General features: G+C 48.6%; 1 protein-coding gene across 4 annotated transcripts in view; it reads left to right on the top strand.

The window, feature by feature from the left end:
• The window catches only part of BCAR3 (BCAR3 adaptor protein, NSP family member), a 221031-nt gene that overhangs the window by 115566 nt on the left and 80047 nt on the right, over nt 1-25418 (top strand). For 3 of the 4 annotated variants that reach the window (XM_074369969.1, XM_074369971.1, XM_074369970.1), the window contains one exon: nt 9345-9672. In XM_074369969.1, the coding sequence (XP_074226070.1) occupies nt 9356-9672 (317 nt within the window). In that variant the 5' untranslated portion in view covers nt 9345-9355. Of the gene's footprint in view, nt 1-1831; nt 1991-9344; nt 9673-25418 lie in introns of those variants that run through there. The other variant, XM_074369968.1, reaches the window with a different exon arrangement.

Raw genomic sequence — 25418 nt, 5'->3', positions numbered from 1 at the left:
AAATTATATAAAATATACCAACATGGCACAATTTAAAAAGCGTTTTATTGGAGTAAAACATACGTACAGAGAAGTGCACAAACTAATCAATTCTTGCAAAATGAGGGGTAGTTAAATTTTGTTAAATAGGACACATCTGTGTAACCAGCACCTGGGGCCTCCTCTGGGTTCCCTTTCCATCACTACCCACCCCCAAGATAGCCACTGTCTTCGCCTTTAACTTCAGAGACATGTTTTGACTGTTTCTAAGTTTCCATAAATTGAGTTACATAGCATATGCCCATTTGTGTCCACTTTCTTTCACTCGACGTATTTATGAGAACTCTGCGTCCTGTTGAGTACAGCAGTTCACTCGTTCTAGTATGCCGCAGTTTCTCTCTTCTGTTAATGGACCTTCGGGTGGTTGCTTTGGGGCTGATAGAAAGAGATGCCACACGCATCTTTTGGTGAGTATGTCTATCTGTCTCTGTTGGGTATACACTAGAGATGGAATTGCTGGGTCACAGACCAAGTGTTAGCTTTAGTAGGTAATGCTAAACAGATTTCTAAAGTGTGTACAGAATTTTCTAATTTTAGCTATTCTGGTGGGTGTGAAGGGAGATCACATTGCAACTTCAGTTTGCATTTCTGTGATAACTGAGAACATTTTCATATTTTTTTTGACTTTTTTGAGAAATGCTTGTTTATCACCTCTTGAGAAATCAATGCCTGTTGAAATATTCTGCTATTTCTAGTTGGATTTTTCTGCCTTTTTCTTGCTGATTTGTAAGCATCTTTTATATATTCTACATACAAGTCTTTTTTTTGGATGTATGTGTTGCAACTATCTTTTCTCAGTCTGTGGCTTGCTTTTTCACTAGTGGTGTCTTAGGATAAACAGGAGTTCTTAATTTTAACGTTATCTAATGATCAGTTTTTTCCTTTATGATTACTACTGTATGTGTTTAATAAGTCTTTCCTACCTTAAGGTCATGAAGATATTTTTTGATATTTATTTTGGATAGTTGTATTGTTTTACCTTTTTACAGTTAGATTTAAAGTTCTTCTGGAATCTTTTTTTTTTTTTTTGTATGGTGTAAGGTAGGGGTCAAGATTCTCCTTTTTCTCCATGTGGGTGTTCAACTGGTCCAACATCATTTACCCAAGAGACAGATCACTCTTTCCCCAATGCATTACCTCGGCATCTTTGGCTGTAAATCACCATGTAACGTAGATCTGTTTCTGAACTCTCCATTGGTTTGTCTGTCCTTGTTGCCAATGCCTATTTCCACAGCTTCTATGGCTTTATAATAGGTCTTGGTATCTGATGGTCTAAGTCCTTCACATGGTTGCAATTTGTTATCCCACCAAACCATCTAGCACTGAAGTGCCCCCTTCCACCTCCCACTGTCCTTTCAGTATATCCAGGTGAGTGTGATTGACTTGCTTGTTCCCATGGCCTGGCTATTCGTGGTTACTTGGGCCTTTGCCCTATCAAACCCCTTTAAACTGAAAGCCAGCCAGGTGTTTGCAGACAAGCAAAGCAGATCTGCTGGGTAACTAAATAATGTGGGGAGGGGAGAGGAGTGGATTTGGTGGGGTTCTCCCTCCTGAGGGGTACGGCGAGAAAGCGGTCGATCTACACTTGAGGACTGGCTTCCCGGGGAGGTGCGAGGAGAGCCAAACCCTAAAATCCCGGCGGAGGAGGGCCCGGCGAGGTCAGCGCCCGTAAACGCCGCGTGGGGGGTGCGGGGACGTTCCGCGAGGCGGCGCGAATAGGCTGGCCGGGGTGGGGCCGCGAAGCCGCACATCACCGGCTGAGGGCCGGGAGCGCCGCCCTCCCGCCGGCTCAGAGCCGCGCCTGCAGCTGCCGGGGGCGGGGCGGGGGCGGGAGCCCGAGGCCGAGCCGCCGGGCGCACGGGCTGCTCCGAGGGTCGTGAGCGGCTGCCGCTCCGGGAGCAGCAGCGGCGCGTCTGACCGCAGCCGGAGAGGCCGCACGCCGCGCGGGGAGGTGAGTCTCCGCCGCACGCCCCTCGGGGGTGCCGCCCGTCTCCCTGCAGGACGGGTTGGGAAGTTTGTTGGCCAACGTTAGGCTATGGGGAAAGGAAGGACGGCGGGGCCCCATCCTCACCCTCGCCGAGTTGGCGGCTAGGGGCTGGAGGGGAGAACTTGGGGACGGGGCTTGCACCCTTGGGAGCCTCTGAACCGGCCGGGATTCCCCGGACCCGGCCGCGGCGAAGGGCGCCCTGCGATTTGCGGCGAGCATCTCGGCGCTCTGCTCCTGAGCGGCATCTTCCCGGGCGCTGGCTTCTCCCGGCCCCCTGCGTGCCAGCCGCGCCTCCCCGCTCTCACTCTGCCCGGAGACTGGCGGGGGTGGGGGAACGCGAGGGCCAAGGGGCTCGGCTGGAAGCCCTGGGCTTGCCGGAGGCGAGTTTCTCCACTAATCTCTTGGAAAGTTTGCAAAGAAAGCGAAGGAGCCCGCCCTGTAACTGCTGACAACATCTCCCTCCCTCTCTCCCTTTGTTGAGAAAGAATGAATAGTTGGTTGTGTCTCTGCGCCCGAGAGGGGAGGGACGGTGGGCGCAACAGGAAGGAGGTTCCATCTCAGCCCATCTTTCCTTACCCGCCGAGGCTGCCGCCACTTGAAAGTTTGGTCAGGTGTAGACACTCGTCGGGGAGAAGTCGACTGGGCTCCGAAGCAGCTGGCGAGGCGGCGTGTTTCGTGGGGAACACAGTGGGTCGTGGCCGGGGTTTCGTGGGCTGGAAAACTCCGGGTTTGGTATTAACTCGCTTGAAGCAAGGTGCGAAGGTGAAAGATCATTTACCTAACCTCGTGTCTGCTTCCACCTATGGCTATTAGCGGAGATAGAAAGTAGAGCCGTGCAATCAGAGATTCTTTTAAACCTTGACTCTTATCTACCAAGGCTGCACAGATCTCTCCAAGGAAAATACACTGGCGGAGAGAAGGTCAGTCTGAGAGCGGATAATCTCTGCGAGTTGCCATGGAGCGAGGCGAGATCAGGGAGGAAGGGGAGGAAGGGGGAGGCCTCGGCGCTGGGGCCGGGCTCAGCAGAGAGAGACTCAGAATTGGGAAGGGGTTGCCCAGTTAATAATCGGGAAGCCACAGGCCAAGTGGTTGTACGCCAGTGTGCAAGAGGACGGACGTATGGAATGTAACGTAAACAACTTGCCAATCCAACGGCTCCCTCACTCTCTGACTCCAGCTTTCCCTAAACTGCCTGAGAGGCCCGGCATTTCTAGGAATGACTAACCAAGATCTCAATCTCCTATTCATATAGAAAGGACTGCTTGTCAAGGGATGTTAGTCTTAAGAACCTTATGTAGATCCTATGCTGTGTTGCTTGAAATACAACCCGTGGAAGAATTATTCATACTTCAATCATTTGGCTAGACTTCATAATTTACTTCAAAATAAAGGGATACTCTTGATTCCTATACCCAAGCAAAACTTCATTCTGAGTGGATGAGCCAATTTTATGTGTGGTTTTCCCAGCGCCTCTTCCTGTCTAATGCGGCAAAGATATAAAACTGCAGATCTGGATTGTAAATTGTCTGTTATGGTCATCGTAGGGCAGCAGGGGTGGTTACACTCCCAGAGTTCCAAGTATGCTAGAAAGTTCTCATAGCCCCCATCAGGTGACCATCTGTGAGTTTAACTTGAGAATGTCTCATTTCAGAAGTAAAATAGAAAAGTCCAAACAAGTGAGCTGCTTATCTCTGCCTCCGCTTGCACGTGATCATCAGTTTATTTGAGACGTCCTTGTAAAGCCCCCGCCGTTCACAAGCGTTTGGAAGCACAGCACTGGCCAGGATCAGGAAGGTAGCATGTGGGTTGGGAGTGTGTCAGGCTTACTCGCATCCCTATCGAGATTTCTTCAGCTCTGTGAACATTCACACAGGTCTCATTTTCATATCAAGATGTGGAGTCTTTGACCTTTGTATAATTTCAAGATCGGGCATTAGACTGAGTCAGGACACTGTGTCTGTTTACCTTCACGGCAGAGCGAGGTGAAGTCAGATGGCCAAAGTCTCACCTGGGCTTTTCTTTTAAAGACTGCGTGAGGGCTCACTTGGTGTGCCCGAATGTATCTGTGTCCGCGTCCTGTGTGGTTTGGTGTGGTTACCTCTGTTGCTCTAGGTTTAAAACATTTCCCCTCCTCATCCTTCCTGGCTACAGTCTTCCTTAGAAGCAATGACTTCAATTGTGAACTCATTGTGGTAGGAACACAATGACAAGCAAGACGGACGTGGTCCCTACCCTGCTTAGAAGAGGCCTGCTGTTTTTTGAATGCTTTCTGAACGACTTTATTTACATTTCACAACAACCCCGTGAAATAGGTGTTGTTAACCCATTTTCACAAATGAGAATCTGACTGTCAGAGAGGTTGAGTCACCCGTCCCAGGCCACACAGCAAATCAATGGCAGAATAGGGATTTGAACCTGTGAATGTCTTACTTCAAAGCCTAGGTTCTGAATCACACCATGTTTGATTGAAAAAAAAAATCATACAGTAGGTAAAAAGTACACGATGACTGCGAACATCGAAACAAACATCTCTAAGTGGAGACATCATGGGAGCCAGAAACTGGAGATGAGTCCAGTCTCCACTGTTCTTTCAGTGACATCTTCCCACCTCAAGACCCCGATCCTCTCCTGACTGGTTCCTTCTCTTTTTCCAGGTTTTATGTCATTGTGACCTCTGCAGGGAGGCGTTCCCAGACCACCCGAGGCTAAAATAGCCCTCCATCCCCAACAAGTATATTCTCTCCTTTTATCCTGTTTCACATTCTTTAGGGCGCCTCCTGCCGGAGTAATACCTGCTTTGTTTTCTTGTCTGTGTTGGTTGGCCTCCCCCATCACAGTGCAGACTCCGTGAGAGCAGGACCTTATCTACTTTGCTATATCCTCAGCTCTCGTACATTGTAAGCCCTCTGAGAATGTATATTGAGTGAATGAACAGTTATTTTCCTTTTCTGGAAAAAGAGAAGGGGCTTGCTTCTCTGAGATCCCATCTACATAACACACGCTTAGATTCTGCCCAGTGGTCAGATGTGCCAAGTGGCGTCTCTGTCCCAGTGGGAGGTACAGACCTTGAACCTCAGTTCCACGCGTTAGCACTCCTGGATTTCCCCCAGGTTTCTGGAGTCTAGAAAAATTAAAGGTAAATAAATTTCAAGTTGGAAACAGCGACCAACAGACTGCAAATAAGTTTCTCCCACCTGTAATTCTCCCTTCCGTCCCCTGCCCCACTTTAGTGGGTTTTTTGTTTGTTTTGGGTTTTTGTTTTTTAAGTTATATCTCTGCCTGGCGCCCATCTCCCCTACTATTGGATTGATTCAAGCTTGACCTAGGGCCCAAGCTTGAGCCAGTCTTTCCAAGTGACTAGACATAGGGCAAGACTGTATTTTAATGGGGAAGAGTCCCAAGTGAGAGGCAGTAAGTTTTAGAGGAGAGCTTGGCCTGTGTATTTCCAACTTAGCCGCAGCTGAGAACCCTGAGGAAGCTTCAGCTGGGATGATTGTCTCCCTCCAGTTATTAAACTCTGCCTCACATCCTTCAGGTCAGCAACCCTTCCTCAGGGAAGCCTTTCCTGGCTGCTAGATTTATCTAGATCCCCCTCCCAAAGCACTGGGATCATCAACACTTATGTTGATGATCATACTTACATCACATTACTTACTCACATTACTTACTGTCTGCTTCCTCCATTGAGTAGGAATCTCATGAGGACAATCGTTTGACACTGTCCTCAACACCCAGCACAGTGCCCGCCACATAGGAGGCCCTCCCTAATCATGTGTTAAACAGAAGAGTGAAGGAACGCTTCTGTTGGCTGAGTGATACTTTCTCATCATCATTCTACTCAGAGAATACCCAGAAACTCATCTGAGTGTCAGTTGCTCTGTACCAAAGAGACTCGCTTACCTAGTGGCTCCGCACTGAGCAATACTGGAGAGCTTTAATAAGACTGATGCCAGGGTCCTACCCTCCCAGGTTGTAATTTCATTGGTCTGGCCGTGGCCTGGGTGCCGGGATTCCAAAAGCTTCCGAGGACTCAGGTGCAGCTAGATTGAGAACCGCTGCTTTAAGTTTCAGAACTCACCCTTTGCGTTGGTCTTTATGGACTTGAAGCAGCCAAGGTGCGAGGGAGCAGGGATGTAATTCATGCATAGTGAATGGTTCCTGACAGTTTAAGAGGCACTTTTACATCTGTTATCACATCTGATAATAACAAGCTAAGGGGTCTACTCTTGGGTTTAAATGTTCCCTTTGTGTTGATGACTCTTAAAAACCTGAATCCTGGCCCAGCTCCTGCCTGCACACACCGACATCCAGCCTGCAAGCCCCAGCGGTCCTGCTGGTCCCTCACGCAGCAGCTCCCGCCCTCGCGTGTTACAGGAGAGCACCCCCCATGGCTGTGGCCTGCTTCCTCCCAGCCAGAGCCTCGAGCTTCTAGCCCCTCACTGCCCTTCCTTTGCCTTCCCCTGGCCATGCCCCGGGTCCGAGTTCTCCATCACTCCTTGCTGGCCTGTTGCCGTCATGGCCCACCTCCCCACCTCCCTTCTCTCCCCTCCAGAGTTACCAGAGCTCCGTGCCCAGGCCCAGACTGGATCCGGTCCCTGCCTTCCCCAGCTTCCCCAGCACTGACCGCCAAGTCCAGACACCTCAGCACCTCCTTCAAGACTTGCCGATCTGGTACTCAGCTGTGCTGCTTCCAGGAAATGCTTCCTAACTTCAGTCAAGCCACACGCACGGCTCAGTCTCCTGAGCCTGTGGGGGGCACCTCCTGCCGTCATCAGATCCCCTTGGAAGGCTTTTCCCTGCAGCTTTCAGCCTGTCAAAATCCTTCATCTCCAGAGATGCCCTCTCAGGTCCTCCTTGAGTCCTTTGGTCAAAACGAATTGTTCTTCCCTCCAGCACGTTAAGGGGCCCACTGATGAGTTATGTGACAGTTGACCCCTGGACAACACGGGTTTGAACTGCACGGGTCCACTTAAACACAGATATTTTTCGGCAGTAAAAATGACGGAAGGTGGTCTGCGGCTGGTTGGCTCTGGATGTGGGGGAGGCACGGATGCAGGGGGCCGACTGTAAGTTACACGTGGATTCACCACGCACCACCCAGGTGTCAGCTGGATTCTCTCTTTAGGTTCGTGGTCAGAGCAGGGGCTTCTGCGTCTTCGTTTCTCTGAGGATCTTATCTGGAGGAGGCACTTAAATATTTGTTGATTTGGAAGCAGGAAGGGCAGGAGTTAACCTCCCTTGAGAATAAGCTGAGGTGTGGATGACTTGCTGAAGGGCATCCTCCAGCACTTGGGCTCAACCTTGAAATCTAGATAGATCTTGGGTGAGCAGAGAGGAAACAGGCTGGGGGAGACACTGGAGCTGGGTGACTCTTGTCCATGGACTAGCCTGGAAATAGATGTGATCAGCACTGTGGGCCTTTGCACACGAAGAGGTTTGGGCGGGGGAGGGGCTCTGGGCCTCTCCTCCAGGTCCTTGGAAACAATCCGGGCCTGTCTGTGAAGACAGAAGGCGCTGATAGCTTGCACAGGTGAGGTTTGTAGCTGTGAGGTGTGCTTGTGTAGCTGAGGGGACCCGAGTCGGCTTACGTCAGTGATCAGGCAGGGAGGGCAAGGGAGTTCGGTTTCTTTTTTAATAACGATGATTAACGTTGAGCAAGTGTTGACAGTGTGCCAGGTACTGGCCAGACCCGGGGGGGCCCACGCGGGGACTCACAGCCCATTGTTATGCATCCACCAGGAGCCTGGCCTTCTGTGTGGTCTCAGTTAGACGTGGAGCAGATAGGCCCCAGGATGACCAGGTTTGGCAAAGGACCGAGGACTGGGTCGGGATTACACGCCTTGAGTGAAGGGTCTTCTTCCCGCCGCCCAGCTCCCAGCACTGTGTCTGTCGCGGGTGGGAACAGCGGGTTGTGTGTGTGTTTGTTGCTGTTTGCTTCCTTCGCAGACCCTGCTGTCTTCACCCTGCCCCCCGCCCCACGGCGAGCTCCTGGGGGGCTCTGTTCTTCTGCACTGTCTCCAAGCCCCACCTCGAGTCCCCGGCTCCTGTGTGGAGCTGACTCTGCAGCTGTGCTGCCGAGTGACGCTTTTCACTCGGAGCCGTTCCCCTCGCAGTGCAAAGGGCGGTCTGTGAGGAACGGGGGCCGCAGGGCCTGAGAACAGACTGCGGGGCCAAGTGTTCTCCCGAACAGCCTCGGGGGAGGCCAGCGCTGTGGGCTTATCCCTGGCTGTGCCGCCAGGCCAGTCTGGTGCTGTGACTGGGGGTGCGGACTCTGGGTCCTGTGCTCCAGGGACTGGCCCTAATTTTTACTCGGGCTTGTGTTTCTTTTCCTCGATGTATTAGCCTTAAAAATGCCATGTAATTTGGCCCAGATCAACACCGTACTTTGTTTTTCAGGGGGTGGAGGCGCGGACCCTGCTCAGGTGAACGTTTCTACTAGTGGTCAGAGCAGGGACCAGCTGTCTGGGCCACTGTGCACACAGCACCTTCCTTTTCTTTCCATGCCCCCCACCCCCTTTTTTTCTTTTTTCCTTCTCTGCCCATCCCACTCTCCCCTGACTGTACAGGCCCCCGCACACATTGCCTATTCCTGCTGGTGGCAGGCGGGTCCCTGACCCCTCTGGGGACAGTGTGCCTGGAGGCCCCACCCCAGCGGTTTTCCTCTCCAGCTGAGCCCTCGGGTGTCTGGAGGAGAGGCTCACCTCCGGACCCCTGACCCTGGCCGTCTTCGTTAATTAGCGTACATGGATTTATTTTATAAGCACCAGGTCTTTGCCAGAAAAAGTCTGTCCCGTCTCTCAGGGTAGCATGACTGAGGGGCTGGTCTGGCCCTGAAGGCCTCCTAGCAGCTGAGGAATTCCAGTAATCTCCGCCTGTTCTCATCATTTTCAGGGTGGTGGAAATTCGGCAGCTAATTATCTGATATCTTTATACCTTTTTCTCTAATGCGTTCAGTACTGAAACCTTGAGTCTTTCCTCAGTGTTCTTTTTTGTTAGTCATGCTTTTCCATCCACTTCACTCATCTGAAGTAATAAAATGGCTCATGTGCCTCTGAAGTCCCTGAAATGTGTTTCCCCTTTTCCATCGACGGATCTGCTGCCCACCCAGGAGAATCCTTCCGTAGGATGAAAAAAAGGAGATGGGTAAACTTGCCCGCGTGTTAAATTTCACTAGTGATGCCACCCAGTGTTTGTCCTTTGACTCTCTCTGAACGTTTTCTTTTGTTATGTGGTGTATTTCCATTTCCTTTTGTAAGCAGGAAATCAGATCTTGTGATTTTCTTAGATTTATACCTTCACTCTTTTCTTTCCCCCTTAGAGTTGAGAATCATGGCTGCGGGAAAATTCGCAAGCCTTCCCAGAAACATGCCAGTGAATCACCAGTTCCCCCTGGCCTCGTCCATGGACCTTCTGAGCAGCAAGTCACCTCTCGTTGAGCATCGCACAGATGCCTATCAAGACGTGTCCATACACGGCACCCTTCCACGGAAGAAGAAGGGCCCTCCTCCCATAAGGTCCTGTGATAACTTCAGTCACATGGGTACCCTCCCCCATGCCAAGTCCCCACGGCAGAGCTCACCTCTGAGCCAGGGCGTCGTCCAGGAGCACCCTCTGCAAGACTGGAAAGGCGAAACCTTCACCTTCAGGTGACTTCTTTCATTTCACAAGTGAAACTGATTTGTTTTAAAGAGGTTTTTTTTTAAATTGTCTTTTTTTTTAGGAAAAATGTCATGCCCAAGGGAGAGCAGATAGTTTCAGTAACTCCCATGGACCCGTCACTAGCTTCAGTGTTTATCACCTCATGGCCAGGCCTGCTTTGACTATACTCCCCCTCCCCCCTTCCTCTGAGAAGCAAATCTGACCTCATTTTATCTGCAAACATTTTAGTATGTGTCTTTCAAAGATAAGGACTCTTATTTTTAAAACATATAACTACAATGTAAAAAACTATCATGTCTTAAAAAAGAACCATTTCTTAATATCATCCAATATTTGAGAGTATTTTTAAGGCCAACTTCCTGTATCAATTAAGTCCCTCAAAAGGATTGATGACCTTTATCATAACATCAGATTATGAACTACATCTATTCGATTCTACAGAGATGCCAAGATGTCTGTAAATTAGGACCTGCCTCTCCTTGTGCAGGTGTCCCCCGCTATGCAGAGCGTTTCCTGTGAAACATTTCATAAGCTGAAATGGTGTGAAGTGAAGAAGCACTTACCTTCGGACGCGTCTTGCTAATGATACGTAAAATAAATGGAAATAAAGCGCAGCTGCTCACAGATAGTTCAAAGCTGTGGCTACTTGATGCTGAGATGCTGCGTGTGGTCCCGGGGAAGGAGCGTGGCGGTGCCGCTCTCGCTGCTCTGGGTTCACGCTGCCTCTGTAACAGCTCCCTGAAAACGGGCACTGAACGCTGCTTTTGCTCTTCACCTTTTTTTTTGCAAAAGGGAAAATCCTTTTCAGATTTCTTTTGATTAGTGAAATCAGGTTCAGCTGTAGGTCTTTTCGTAAAAGCGAAGTGGTGCAAAGCAAACTTTCAAAAAGCGAGGTTATCTGTACTTAGCTGCCCCGTGCTGAAAGAAAGTTTTGTGTGGATGCGTCAGCGAGTCAGCTTCAGAACACTTCAGAATAGGACTTGATTTCTCTTCTCCACCAGGGACTGGGGTGAGTAAGCCTTACGGTTGTAAAGGCTTCTCCTCTGGGTCTGCAGTGGCCCTGGTCATGAGCCAGCTTGTCAGAGCGGGTTTAGAACGCCTGCAGCCCTTTTCCCGTTGAAGAGGACCGGCCATCTGTGATGTTATGCGTTAAGGAAGGGGGTGGTTTCTCCTGCTGTATCTCCTGGTGTCCCCTTTTGTGTCCAACTCTGTAGCACAGAAAGCCACTTTGATCCTAGCTCGTTTACTTGTTCAATACCTGTATGCTAAGCACCTCCATTAATTAGAGTACGTTGATTTTATAAACACCAATGCTTCACCAGGAAAATTCTGCCCAGTTCCTCTGAGTATTTTAACTCAAGGGCTGGCCTGACATGGAAGACATTCTAGCTGTCAGATCATTCCAGTAATCTACTCTTGCCCTTTCATAAGGTGGGGAAATATGTGAAGTAACAGGACGGCAGTGGGACATCAGAAACAGTGTCTCCCCAGCGCTAACATTGTAGTAAAGGACTCAGATAATAAACACAGATAAATAAACAAGACAACTGCAGATTATGCAGGAAGGAGAGCGGTACGCTGGAGATGTTGTTGGGGTTGCACCTTTTCTTACAGGGTGGACAGGTCTCTGAGGAGAAGAACCTTGGGAGGCTGTCCAGGCACTGGGAGAACAAGGACGAGGAACTAGCGGTGGGGGCAAGTTTGACACGTTTGAAAAAACCGACAGGAAGCAGGGTGACCTGCGGCTGCAGGGTAGCAAGTTGAGAGGAGGATAGAGAAGAGCTAGGCAGGCGAGAGTTCAGAATTAGGTTTAGTTGCACAATTGCAGGGTTACAAGAAGGAAATAAGTGGAGAGCCAGGTATTCTCTGGAGAAAGCACTGGAGAGTCTGAAGTGTTTCTGACATCAGACCAGAAGGTTCCCCAGGGTGTTGTGGGGCTCAGAACACTCTGTTCTGCAGAGTCAAGGTGGGCGGCCTGCGGAGGAAGCAGGTAGCTGTGGGCGTGCACAGCTGTGCACGGTAATATGAATGTCACATCACTGGCACTTGTCGGGCCAGGATGCAGAAGCAGAGCCATCACTACTCCCTCTTAGGAAGGCTACGAGGCAGCATAGAAAAATACCTCTGGCCAGCCAAAAATAAGCACAAGTGCCAGGCTGCACAATATGGAGTCTAAACCGTTCCCTGGCTTCCTGCGGCCACTTTTTATTTATTAAGTTAAACTCTGTATTGAGCTAGATGTCTGTAGTGGATCACAAACTCACTCCTGGAAGTTCCAAGGTCCAGGCGGGGTGCCAGCTCTTACAAGGGGAAGCTGCAGGGGGCTGGAGGTGGTGATGGAGCCACCCTTTCTAGCTCAAGGAAGTTCCTGATAAACACTCAAGGTCCAAGCTGTCAACCTGCCAGGAGTTCAAAGCTTTTTGACTTCAAAACTGACTTGGACATAGATCAGATCTCTGTAAGAGATCTTATCGGGGGTGGACACAAGTCCTGAGTTTCAAGTCCAGGCTGTGGAAGACTTAACACGCGCTGCTGATTTAGGTTTGTTTCTGAGTCAGAATTACATTCATCCACATTCACAGCTTTTTTCCTTAACTGAAAATATCTTATTGTTAGAGGTGAGTACAGGAAGTGAAAAATGCACATCCTTCAGAATCACCCTGAGTTGAGGACATGCGGTTGTGTGTCAAAGGATCATAAAAAGTCCTAGTCCCCCGCTCTGCAGTCTTACTGTTAATGTATTTTATTTTCCTGACACATTTTAGAAAATATCCTGAGATGTTCCCAGTTTTGAGGAGTTCAGAGTACCTTAATATTTTTTTTTAAAGCCTCTGAAGTATTCCTAATGAGATCATGAGCTGCCTCAGTTCCTTTTTGGAGCAAGCCACATATCAACAAAGAAAGTCTGTGAGGGTGAAGAGCTGGAGGCAAGCGGTGTGAATGAGAGCCTGAGGCTCTGGGGGCGGTGACTGGGGTGCCGGGACCCAGCTTGCGGGCAGGAGGAGCAGCGTTTCCCGTACGCTTTTGGCTCCGACAGCCCGTGGGGCCGCGTGACGCCAGCCCCCCGCCACTCCAGCTCACTCGCCGCTGGACGCTGGGGGCCGTGTGTGTTTCAAAGTTAAGAGTTTTGTATCTCTGTCTCTGGGGACCCAAGACTACTTAGACCTACCTTTAACAAGATTATTGTTTTTTTTTTTGGCAGGGGGACAGGGGCAGGGAAGGCTTGTTTCAGGTCAGCTCTTTTGGCCTTTTTCAGCCTTACTTATTTCTTTTTATAGTGAATTCAGGGGTTAACTTTAGTTAACAGTGACTTGCCCAGGTGTCAAGTCTGAAAGCCTTCCATTTCGTCACATTTGGTGTTGGCATGATGATGGTGGGGCCGTCTTGGTGAGCTCGACCCACTTTTTTTTTCCCCCCCTTAGTTTTTTTTTTTTTTTTTTTTTTAGATAGAATCAGTTTACAGTGTTGTGTTAATTTCTGGTGTACAGCATAGTGATTCAGTTATATATATATTCCTTTTCATATTCTTTTTCATTATAGGTTATCACAAGGCATTGAATATAGTTCCCTGTGCTATAGAGTGGGACTTTGTTGTTCATCTGTTTTGTATATAGTAGTTAGTATCTGCAAATCCTGAACTCCCTCCATTCCCCCTTTCCCCCCGGTAACCACGAGTTTGTTTTCTATGTCTGTGAGTCTGTTTCGGTCTTGTAAGTAAGTTCACTTGTGTCATTTTTTTTTAATTCCACACATAAGTGACATCATATGGTATTTTTCTTTCTCTTTCTGGCTTATTTCACTTAGAATGACATTCTCCAGGTCCACCCTTGTTGCTGCAAATGGCATTATCTTATTCTTTTTATGGCTGAATAGTATTCCATTGTATAAATATACCACAATTTCTTTAACCAGTCATCTGTCAGTGGACATTTAGGTTGCTTCCATGTCTTGGCTGTTGTAAATAGTGCTGCTATGAACACTGGGGTGCATGTGTACCCAACTCATTCTTTGTGTGTACCCCATCTACACTCAGGGAAACCCTTCAGACAGCACCTCCTCTTGTGAAATACTCCGATAAGTTGCAAGTTTGCTATTTTCCCAACAAATATGTTTACCTCATTAATCATTAGTAAGTCACCTTTATTATGATTGAATATTAACTGAATATCCACCCTGTACGAGGTCCCAGGCAAAGCAGAGGAAGTCTCCCCTTTGACCTAAAAATTTGTATTATTAAGCTGTCATGTAAACATGTGTCATATCCTCAGGAATTATTACCTGTTACGTTTTATAGTTGTAAAATATCTTAAAGGCTGTGCTCATAAATTATCTTGTTTGAGCATCAAAACCCTGTGTGAAGGGCAGCAGTGGCATCGTGTTGTCATCATTTTTGGTGAGAAAATAGTCCAGGGTTTAGGGGCAACTAAGATCAGACCGTCGTGGGTGACTGAGCTAGGATTCGGACCTAGCAGCTACCATAGGGCCTTCCCCAGACACTGCTCCTCAGCCCCCCGAGAAGGCTGGCCCCACTGCGGGCATCCTCTGAGCTGTCTTCTCACATGGAGGCTTCAGCCCCCCGAGTCTGACTGCAGCATCTCAGACACTCGCCTTGAGGAGGATAGAGCCTGGGCCGCCAAGGGCAGGCAGGAGGCAGGCCTGGAAGGGGAGTTGGTCTCCTCGTTCTGAGACCCGTATCTCTTGGCTTTGTTGTCTTGGCTGCCCTTGGATGTACTTGTGGTTTTGAAAAGTAGCCAGAGCCAGAAGCCGGCCGCTCTTAAACCTGCTGCTTGATGCCACAGAAGGAGCCTTTGTTCTGCAGGCAGAGCAGGGCTTCTCAGAGAAGTCTGCAGATGGATTTCCTCTTGACATTCGCATTGTTTGGTTGGTGTCTCTTGGATTCATCTATCTTCAAGGATGAATTTTTATTTGAATCTGGGACCTTCCTTGGGCCGAGGAGGGACCAGTTCCTGTTGTTGAGATGTCTGTACTTCTGGGATAAATGATCAGCGCTTGGAGTCCGTTGCGGGGCCTTCTCCTCCTGTGGGTACGTGGAGGCACGCATTCCTGGGAACAGCTGCCCAGAGCCTAATTCCTCTGCCCCTGGTGCTGTGGGAGCATGTGGCTGGACAATGTGGGATTTCATACATTTGCATGAGTGGAGCTGACTGACTAGTCACAAGTGTTTTAACTGATGGGGGCCAGAAAGTCTGCAGAGTTAGCCCAAGTTAAAATCCAGCATCCTTTCCCAGGTGGTAAGTAATCTACCATGGCATGGTGTCAGCTCTTCTAAGGTGAAGCAGAAGTGTGGGGCACAAGATCCGTCCACACCCTTCTCTAGACACTGATTCCGAGACCTGACTCTGGGCTGAGTGGGTGCCCTCATCTGAAAAATCATTTTATGTGTTCCTCTTCAGAAGCACCACGTTCTATAACTACTGCTTTCTCCTTAAACAAAGCAAGATGTCTCCTGAGACAGGCAGATAAATCAGCGTATAACTCAAAGTGAGTCAGAATAATCTACAAGACCTACAAGGTGAAGGTCCACACACAAACGTCTCATTTTCTTTATCCGTGGGCTTGTTGGCTCCCTGCAAATTGGAAGCTTTTGGTGCATAGAGGAAAAGTTGGGTTTAGAGTTGAAAAAACAATCTGTTTCGTAGATTAATAGATTCTATTTAATGAAGGTACATTTATTGAGCGGGCAGAGTGACAATGGCTTAAGAGCCAAGAATATCTCCAGAAAGTCATTGCCTCTGCATTGAATTTTTTATTTTTAAAATTTCAAGTTGAGTTTTCACTAACAATTTGAAATGGCCCTTGGTGTTTGAGCGCAGCTGTTGTGGACAGGTTAGTGAATTCCGAGGACTGGTGCACGTCCTGGCCCCCGTGGCCCCGGGTGGGCTGAGCCAGGAGCAGCTGGGTTAGAGGTGAGCTCGGCCCCTGCCGGGCATCTGGCACTGGCGCAGGGCCGGGGGAGCCCAGGGAACGGGAAACGCCTGCCCGGCCACCAGCTGCCTGACAGTAGTCCTAAATCCTGTACTGACAGGGATGATTTGAACCTAAAGGCTGGGATCTGTGCATTCTCAGCTGTTCTGGGGGGAAACTAAAGGATTTTTTGGTGTTTTTTTTTTTAACTGATTGTAAACCGCAACCAAGAAAATGATCAGAGAATTACACAAAGCTGTCCTTGTTGAGTGGAGCTGATCAACATCTTCTCCTCCCCCGTCCCCAGGACAGACCTGCTTTCCATCCTGTTTTGTCAGGCTTCCTGCATGTTGTCTGGGAGGAGTCAGGTTTTTGAGTTTTCCTGAGAGTCAGAAACTAAGTTTTTCACACCTCTCAGTATATGTTAAAGCATATTGTAAACAGAAGATGCTGTGCAGTTACAGATTATTCACATTCTTATCACATCTGGATTTGGGAGCCATCCCAGCCTGGCTAGAGGAGCTGAAGTTGCTGTCTTGATTGGAAGAAGCCTTCACAGGGCCTGGACTGGAGCCACAGGACCGATAAGCCCTCAGGCCTCGGCCACCCTGCTGTTCACAGCTTTGTAGTGCTGTCACCACCCAGCCTGTCCCTGAGAGACTCACTGCAGGCCTGCATGCAGAACTCCAGGCTCTCCTCTGAGGCCCCAAACACAAGCCCTGAGGGTATTCTTGTTTCTGGATTGTGCTGTTACTTACAAATTATAGAAGTCTGAGGAACCTTCCACACTGGCCCCAGCTTGGTGCAGCCTGGACTGTCTGCGGCTCCAGGATCACTTGCGAACGTGCGAGGTGAGAGGAGGAGGGACCCTGAGGCATAGAACCGAGAGGTCTCAGTTCAGATCCTGTGAATCCACTTACTGGGTGTGTGAGCTAGGGCCAGCTCTAAGCTATAAAACGGGGGGAAGTAACCCCCTCTGGGGAGTGCTGTGAAGGCTCACTGGCTGCTAAACAGGAAGGCTCCGCCAGTGTCAACGCTCTGACTTTCACCCTTGAGCCTGGTTCTGCCTCTGGAGGACCGGCCGCAGCAGGTCATGTCCTTGCTCTCGGCTTCCCCCATCACAGCTGTTCATCCTTCTCCTGCCAACTCTGCTGTGTGATGCCCGACCCCGAAGGCCACTGGCATGCTTCCTGGGACATTGATGTCATGGATGTCAGGGAAAGCTGCTGGTGACCTTGGTGCTAACTCCAGCATCCAGGCCGGGTAGCCTTACGACCGTAGTAAGTTACTTCACCTTTCTGAATCTCCTCGTCCTCAAAGGGTGGCTCTGGGGTCAAGTGCAATCCCACGTGAGGGCGCCTAGCCCAGACCCTGGCCTGGAGCAAGGACTCAGATGTGGGTCTCCGCCCTTCCTTCCTCCTAGGAGGCTCCTAACCCTCCCGTGTAACCTGAGATTACATTCAGTGCCTGCGGCTTCTTTGGGGAAAGTTTCCCACGTGGTGACAGAGTCTGGCTGGAATCCCTCAACCTGGGTCTGCTCTCAGCTGCCCTGCAGCAGTGCGTCTTGGCCACTGCTCACGCGCGCAGGTGTAACAGCCTCACGGTGCCCTAAGAGGTCCGCCCCGCCATTGTGCTGGGACAGGAAACAGCCTGTCTTTGGTGAACTGGCCCAGCCCTTGCTCACTTGTCTTTGCACTTAATATCGGTGTCTTCCCTGTTGATTCTTTGGTGAACACTTACTGAGCTTGTTTTGTGCCAGGTATTGTCCTGGGCACCAGCTATCCCGTGGAGAAGGAAACAGACGTGGGCCCTGTCCTTCGGGGGTGCCCAGTTCAGGGGGGCACACAGACAAATGCATCGACACATGTATAACTGCAGGGTGAGGGGGTGCAGGAAGGACACAATAGAGAGCCCTGAGTTCCTCAGACTGGGTGGAGGGAAGGCCTGTCTGCAGGAGGGGACATTTGAAGATTTAATATAAAAAGATTTTTTTCTGTTACTGTGTATTGAAATGATAATATTTCTAAGATATTAGGTTAAATAACAATTATTAAAATTAATTTCACCTATTTTCAACTGGCTTCTAGAATATTTTAAATTACATGTTTTTCACACTGTTTCTATTGGACAGTGCTGGCCTAGACCTTGCTAAGGAGTCTAGATTTCCTCCTTAGGGCAAAGGGGAGCCTTTAAGGGTTTTGTTTTGTGTTTTGTTTTAATGGAGCTACTGGGGCTTGAACCCAGGACCTTGTGCTGGCTAAGCATGTGCTCTACCACTGAGCTATGCCCACCCCACCCCACCCCACCCCCAAAAGGGTTTTAAGCAAGGGAACAGCATGATCTGATTCAGTTTACTTGGTCTCTGTAGAAAAGTGCTTGACAGAAGGGGAGGAGCTGGAGGGAGGGCAGGGGGTGGTTGTGAAGGCAGAGGAAGCAGGTGGGGGTCTGCTCCAGGGTGGTCGTGGAGGAGATGAAAGCGGGTGGATTCAAGATCTACTTTGTGGGTAGAGTCTCCCAGGCTTACTGAGGGTCAGATGCAGTGGGCTGCAGGAGAGGGACAGTCAGCATGGCTCAGGTAGCCGGCTGTGTGGTGGGGGACCATTTACTGAGATGGGGAAAATGGGAGAGGAGCAGGGCTTCATTTGTTGGTTGGGCTGTTTTTTCTTGGGAGGAGGAGGTGATGGTAGATTGCAGAGAACGGAGACCTCTGTGTTATGTGTGCTCGGTCTGAGATGTACGTCTAAGTGGACGTATTAACCAGCCCGTTGGTATTATGAGCCTGGAGCTGTGGAGAGAGGTCTGGGCTAAAAGGTATAGTTAGAATTTTGCATAGAAATGAAATTAAAGCCAGAAATGGATGCCATCAACCAGGGAGAGAGCTGTGTAAAGCACTGAGGGAAGGGCCCCCAGCCCCGGCCCCGGGGAACCCCAGCACAGTCCATCCCAGGGAGTCAGCAGAGAGGCTGAGCATTTGGTGGGGGCAGGGCAATGAGGCGGGAGCCGCGCGGGGGTGGTGTTCAGCGGGAAGTGGGGTTTTCTTTAGATGAGAGACAAAATTCAATAGGAAAAGATCTAATCTTCTAAGCATGTAATAAAACAAAGCACATTTTTTCATTACTCCATTCTTTTTATAAAACGTTTTTGACTTGATTAAAGCCGACATATGGCCAGGGCCGCCCTCCCCGGGGGCCCGTGTCAGCAGCGCTGTGATCACGCTCCCACGTTCCTTCCAGGACAGGTCCCGCACGTGCCCTGACGGCTCTGTGGACAGAGGAGGTACGTGGATGGCTGTGGGTGGCATTCAGGCTTTTGCCTGAGGGGTGGTGGCTGCTTTTCCAAGGTTTTCACGAGCAGCCACCTTGAGGTCCAGCCACCTTGAGGTCAGCTTCTTGTTCTGGAAGAAGCTCTAGGGCGCATGTTCCTGTATGTGTTTGGCTGAGTGAAGTCTTTCCTTTTAGAGGCCTTGAGGGCATTATCTCAAAACCATAGTACTTTTATCCTGCCTTTAAGTTAGTGGAGAGGAAACCTACAAACACCTCCTTTAGAAGGGGATGGGCAGTGGGTGGGGCAGTGGGAGTGCAGGAAGGGCAAAGAGATACCAGCCAAACAAAGCTTCTGCTTTTATCAAAAGTGCTGTGCTTGGGCTGAGCCAGCCTGAAGCCAGACCCTCTGTGCCTGCCAAGAGACATACTGGCCTCCACATGGCTTTTCTTGTTCTTTTTTCTATTCAGTTTGACTGATTGCTGCCGAGTTCAGGTTTCAACAGTGGCTTTTAACTTAATGCTCTCCTAGAATTCTGCTAAGCGCGAGTGAACCCATGACCGCGTCAAGCCTGTATCAATCGGGACCACTCTGTACTAGTCCTGGGCTCCTGTAGAGACCCACCATGGGGCAATACGTAGGGTATTTAAATGGTGCTGCTTTAACTGATTAGGGAATCTGCCCGAGGAAGCCGTTTCACTGCCGTTCTTTAGTGTATGTCATGAACGCATTCATTAGGCATTGCTGTATCTCCAGATGAGAGAGAAGCTGACTCACAGAAGCAGGAATTGGCAGTTGAAGTGAAAGAAGCAGGCGTTTTGGAAGCAGAAGCGAGCAGGCCTTAGGGTCTCTGACAGCCAGGGAGGGAGCTGTGTCCTCATCTGCGGTCTGCTCTGGGCTGCAGGAAGAAAGATCCCCGAAGTTGAGGGAAATGGTAGAGGGTCTCCGAGCCTGAGGCTCTGAGAAAGGGAAACACAGTTCAGGACAACTGAGACCAGCATACTGACCGCAGCTCGAAGGAGGAACAGGTATGTGACCATCCAGGTAGCACTAGTGTTTAAGGATGTGTAGGAAGGACTGTCTCCAGCCCAGACTGAGCTGTTACAGGACTCCCCGCGCTGCGGTGGGAGGAGCCAGGGCTGACCTGATGCATTCATCCGCAAGTACGTTGAGCGTCCGAGGGCCAGGCTCTGGGCTGGAGATTCAGAGGCTGTGCAGGGCAGTTGAGTTCACGGCCCGAGGAGAAGGGAGGCTGGTTTTGAACCGTCTGAGCCCACCTGCACCTGTTCTCTCTCTGCTGCCGCCCCAGCTCCCCAACCATAGTGTAGCCCTCTGTGTCACTCCTCTAGTTGGACGAGCAGTTCTGCTTCTCTTGACCTCTGACCTTGATGCCTTTCCAGGTATCAAGTTACTTTCTCTCTTTGGCCAGGTGATTGCAGGTTGTGCTTTCCAGGCAATCCTTCCCTCAGGGCCTGCCTCCTCCGTGCCACCACTTCCTCTGTGCTGTTCTGACCTTGGACCCAGACCCAGGAAAAGTCAGGCTGTGCAGGCAAGGCCCGTATCAGAGGGAGGCTCTGGGCTGTGAAAGAACCAGACAGCGGGGTGAGCAGAGGATTGTGGAAAATGCTAAGGGGAACAAAAAGGGCTTTCAGAATTTATGTTTGGAATAATAAACCCAAAGAGAGAGGGGATGTGAGAGAAACCAAACTGCTGGGCTTCTGTTTGGCTTGTGTTTTTCTGTCAAGGAAGGGAATTCTCTGATTGGAAAGAGTGGGACAGAGGTGGAAGAAGAAAGTAGAGGAGGCCATGACAAGAGGCTCTGATGCCACCAAATGGGGTGAAGCCCCAAGGCCCAAGAAGACGGAGGGAGCTGGAGGCTGAGACTATCAAACCAGCGCACAATGCTGGGGAAATGTTGGCCTCACCAAGAGCTGCCGGAAACATGCCGATAGATAAGTGTTTTAATTTTAAGAACTAGGGAGATAATCTGTCAAACAGTGAGATTGACGTCGATCTCAGGAAATAGCCTGCAAAGGGTTATCAGGACAATGATTTTTGGATACTGGGTGGAAGAAGCAGCGACCGTTAGTAATAAGCGGGGGCTCTGCCAAAAGCAAGTCACACTAGATTAACTTTCTTCCCTGGGGCGACTTTGTTGGTAGATTAGAGGAACGTTGAGGAAGTGTATGTGCGGATGTCAGTCATTGGTGATGGCCTTAGGGTCAGAGAGACTGGGGCTAGAGGATGGTACAGGAAGCCTGCTGCAGGCCATGACCTTAGCCCCATTCTAGCCAATTTAAAAATACCTTTTAGACAATAATATGGGTGTATAGATCGCATTGGCAGATGGCATGAATCTTGGAGGAATAATTAATATGTCAAAATGACGGGAAGTAAGGTCCAAAAAAGATCTTGGCACTTTGAAACAACAGACCAAAGCTAGCTGGGAAGACTATGGGGAGAGACAAAGACTTGCACTGGAGTTCAGAAACAAAGTCAAAGTGTGGGGTTTGGCTTAATAGCCACATGTGAAAAAATGCTCTGGGATTTAGGTAACTGCAGCCTCAGAATGAGTCAGCAGTATGCTATGGTTGTCAGAGAAGCTGATGTGATTTTAGGAGCATTAATTGAAGTTTAATAAGCAGACCAAGGGAAGTGGTCACACTTGGCTGCCCAGATCACAGCTGGTGAACTGCTTTTACTCTAGACATCAGAAATGGAAGATGGATCCCCCCGCTACAGAGCAGTGAGCTTCTGTCTAGACCGCTCCTCTGCTCTAAAGCAGATCTGTAGGTTCGATCATCAAGGAATACCCCTAGGTTCTTTGTAGTAGTGAAAAGGAACTCCTCGGTCGTGTGTTAACTCTGGGAGAATGTAAAATGAGCCCAGCTCTAGTCCCGTCAGCTGCTCGTGAGCCTGCCTGAACAAGCGAGGGCGGGAAGTATGTTCGTGAAGAAAAAAATGTGAGACGTGGGAGAGTGAATCTTACCTATTTTGCAAGGTGATGGAACAAAATACATTTTCTTAAGTGCACACCTAGTCGTGCAATAATTCCGATTTAAAGCTACATCCCTTTTTTAATTAATTAATTTAATTAATTAAAAAATTAATTTAATTTTTGCTTAATTAGCAAAAACTGTGTACATAATGCGCCTCCACCTAGAGTGAGTAACTAACTCTTCTTGGGACTTTAATGTAATTCCCAGTATTCGTAAAGAAATTGTCCTGACTACACGCTAGCTGATATTGTTCCAAGTGTTGTCATTTCTCCACTTACCAGGCCAGCCCTGTTTTAAGGATCTATCTCTTCATTTTCCCATAACCGGCTGGAAATGGCGCTGTGGTACTCTCTCTGTCCTCTTGGTCATCTCTCCCTGATTAACTTCCTCCCTGGCATTTCAGACGTGTCCAGGGGGATTCATTTGCAGCTGAAGCAGCCAGCCTCTCAGGGTCACTTTGGAAACATCTAGTCTCGTGGGGGCTGGGGCGCCAGCTGCCACCCTGGCAGCAGCAATGTCCCATTGCTGAGGGAGTTCTGTCTGAGGCCATCACAGCTCAGCCCCAGGCCTGCGGCTGGGTTATCTCCTTCAGGAGGAGGCCCGTCAGTCCAAGAACAATATTTCTCTCTTGTTCCCTCTCTCCCTCTCCAAAGTTTTCTTCCCTTGGGTGAACCCATGGAGTTGGGGAGTGGGGTGGGGGAGGAGGCTAAGGGTCTAGATATTCTGTACAGTGGATGCTGGAGAGGACACACAAAAACACACACACATTCATTCAAACCAACATTTATTGAGCAACTGTGCTCTGGGGATACAAAAGTGAATAAAATAAAATACGGTCCCTGTTGTCAGTGAGATCATGGTCCAGTGAGGGAGACAGGAGTGCACATGCTGCATTGAATTAGAATCTCTTGTTACAGTGAGGTTTTATAGTGCATAGAAGAAAGTGCTGAGGAGATGTTGTTAATTCTGTGAGTTGGTGGCAGGGCAGGGGGTCAGGGAAGGAGTGGTCAGAGGTGGTGGAATGGCTGGGAAGCAAATGGGGACGCCACGCTTCTCGGTTCAGGGAATTCCAGTTCATTTCGATTTGTCAGAATGTAAGGACCAAGGTCAGGAATGAGGCTGGTGAGATGGGCAAGGCCTTAGAATCATGTATGTCATCTAATAAAATAGAAAATGAGAATGCTAGGCCCTCCCACATATTATTCTTACCTAAAAGAACATTTGGTCTAGTCAGGAACATCGTCCAGTGGAAGCAAAATCCTAGGAGATTCAAAGCCTGTTGTTACCATCTTTTCCCCATCCCTCCATCCCCATGTGTCCCCAGCCAGGATGTTGAGATGTTGATAGAGCTTCGTGCTGGAGAACAAAGGCTGATAGCCCTAGATTCTGAGGTCATAGCCACATGCAAATAGGCTGAAGCCATGAGGTTGCCAGTGAAGGGCACACTTTCTCCTGGTTGTTAGATTCATCTTTCCTGGTTGTTGACATGCCCTGCTTCATGGGTTGGTTAAAAATGGTAAACCAGTAGACCCCAAGGCTGCAGTGTTTGTCCTCCTTGGCCCCACTACTTCTTGTAAACAGAGACATAGCCTGCTGGTCACCCTCATCTTAAGTCTCTTTGTATTTCATTTCAGTTCAATGTTCTAGGAATGAGTTCATTTGTGATGAATGAACACCCACAAGCAAGAACTCCATCCCTGACATTTAAGCCTTCTAGTCTCTGACCTCAGTGAATTTTATGTTGAAGATTTTTGCACAGTGCTTTCTCATCCAGGAACCTTGCTCCACTTACAAGCTCTGTATAGTCTTTGTGTCTGCAGTCATCGTTTGTGCATCATGACGGTTTTGCTGTCCCCTTTCCAACTCTTACACGTTTTATTTCTTTTGCTGAGTTAACTGTGCTGACTGGTGCTTCCAGGACAGTGAGGCGCAGAAGCAGTAACAGTGGACGTCTTTGTCCTGTGTCTGATTGATTTTAGTCATGAGTCTAATACTTCACTGTTAAGAATGATGCTTGGTGGAGATTTTGGTAGATATGCTTGTCCTTTTTTATTTCTAGTTTGTAAAGAGCTAGCCTTTTCCCTGCTGAGATCATAAGAAGACAATGATTTTTTAAAAACCCTTTCCCCCCATCAATTAGATGGCGCCAAATGATCTTCCTCCTTTAATCCGTTAATGTGGTGAACTGTGCCAATAGATGTCCTCGTATTAAACTGACCCCGTATTCCTGGAGTCAGCTCAATTTAACTGTGATGTATTTTCATGTATTCTTGGACTTGGTCTGTTGATATATTGTTTGGGACTGTTTTCATATCTGTTCATGTGAGAGATTAGCCTGTACCTTTTTTCATTCTTTTATTGACCTTGTGTGCTTTAATATCCTCTTTTTCAAGTCTCTTAAAGAGTTTATGTAATTTTCAAGTAATAAATTCCAAAGTTTGGCAGAACCTGCTGGATAGAAAAACCATCTGCGTCTGTGGGGAAGACACTGAGCAACTGATTGATTTTTTTAAATCGTTACAGGAGTATTCCGATTTTCTGTTTCGAGTCTGTTTTCGTGTGACTTTTCCAGGAACTTGTTCATTTTTCCTAAGCTTTCAGGTTTACTGGCATAAGGATGTTCTTCGTGTCCTCTGGTGTGCGCTCTTGTTTCTACAGTTATGCCCCTTTGTTTCTCTGTTGCTTTGTGCCTTCTCTCATTTCCCCCGGGGTTGTACATCTCGGATGGTTTTTTATTAGGCTTCTGAAGAGCCAGGTTTTATTTGTTGTTCACCAATTATATTATTTTTAAAAATTTAATTCCTGTTCTTTTTATCTCTTTTCTATTTTTTAGTGCTTGTTCTGTTCCTTTAACTTAAGCTGGTCACTCAATTAATTTCAGTCTTTCTTTTCTAAAAGTAAGCATTTAAGGCCGTACGTTTCCTTCAAAACAGCACTTCAACTGTGTCTTACATGTACTGTATCCTACATGCCGAAAATCTGCCTTGTGGGTTTGATCTGGTTAACTGTTCCCATATCTGCTGATACGTTTGGGTTTATAGCTGCCTCTTATTCTGTATAGCTATACTATTTGGACATTTTTTAAACCTATGGGTTTTTTTAATTTCCTTATTTTGAATTGTCTTATTAAAAAGATACTGTATTCCTATTCATTTAGTGGTTATTTAAAAAATGCTTTTGTGTGACTTTATAAAACGTAGTAGAGTAGAACAGTACATCTCCTTCATGAGCAACGCAGGACTTGGACGTGAGCTTTGGGCACCTTCCACTTGGCTCATGTGTCATTGTTGCCCTGTGTTTTAGTTTGTCTTTTTTTAAACTGTGGTAAAATAGACATACTATAAAATTTACCATCTTAGCCATTTTTAAGCGCACAGTTCAGTAATGTTAAGTTCATCCACACTGTTGTACAGCCAGTCTCCAGAGCTCTTTTCACCTTGCAAAACTCCCCGCCCCTCCTCCCCTGCCCCTGGCAACCACCATCCTACTTTCTGTCTGTGATTTTGACTACTCTGGATGTCTCGTATAAATGGAATCATACAGGTACT

Source organism: Camelus bactrianus, chromosome 9 (genome assembly GCF_048773025.1).
Source record: "Camelus bactrianus isolate YW-2024 breed Bactrian camel chromosome 9, ASM4877302v1, whole genome shotgun sequence".
NCBI classification, from domain to species: domain Eukaryota; kingdom Metazoa; phylum Chordata; class Mammalia; order Artiodactyla; family Camelidae; genus Camelus; species Camelus bactrianus.
The sequence above is the reverse complement of the archived record's forward strand: the minus strand, read 5'-3'. Positions and strand labels throughout refer to the sequence as shown.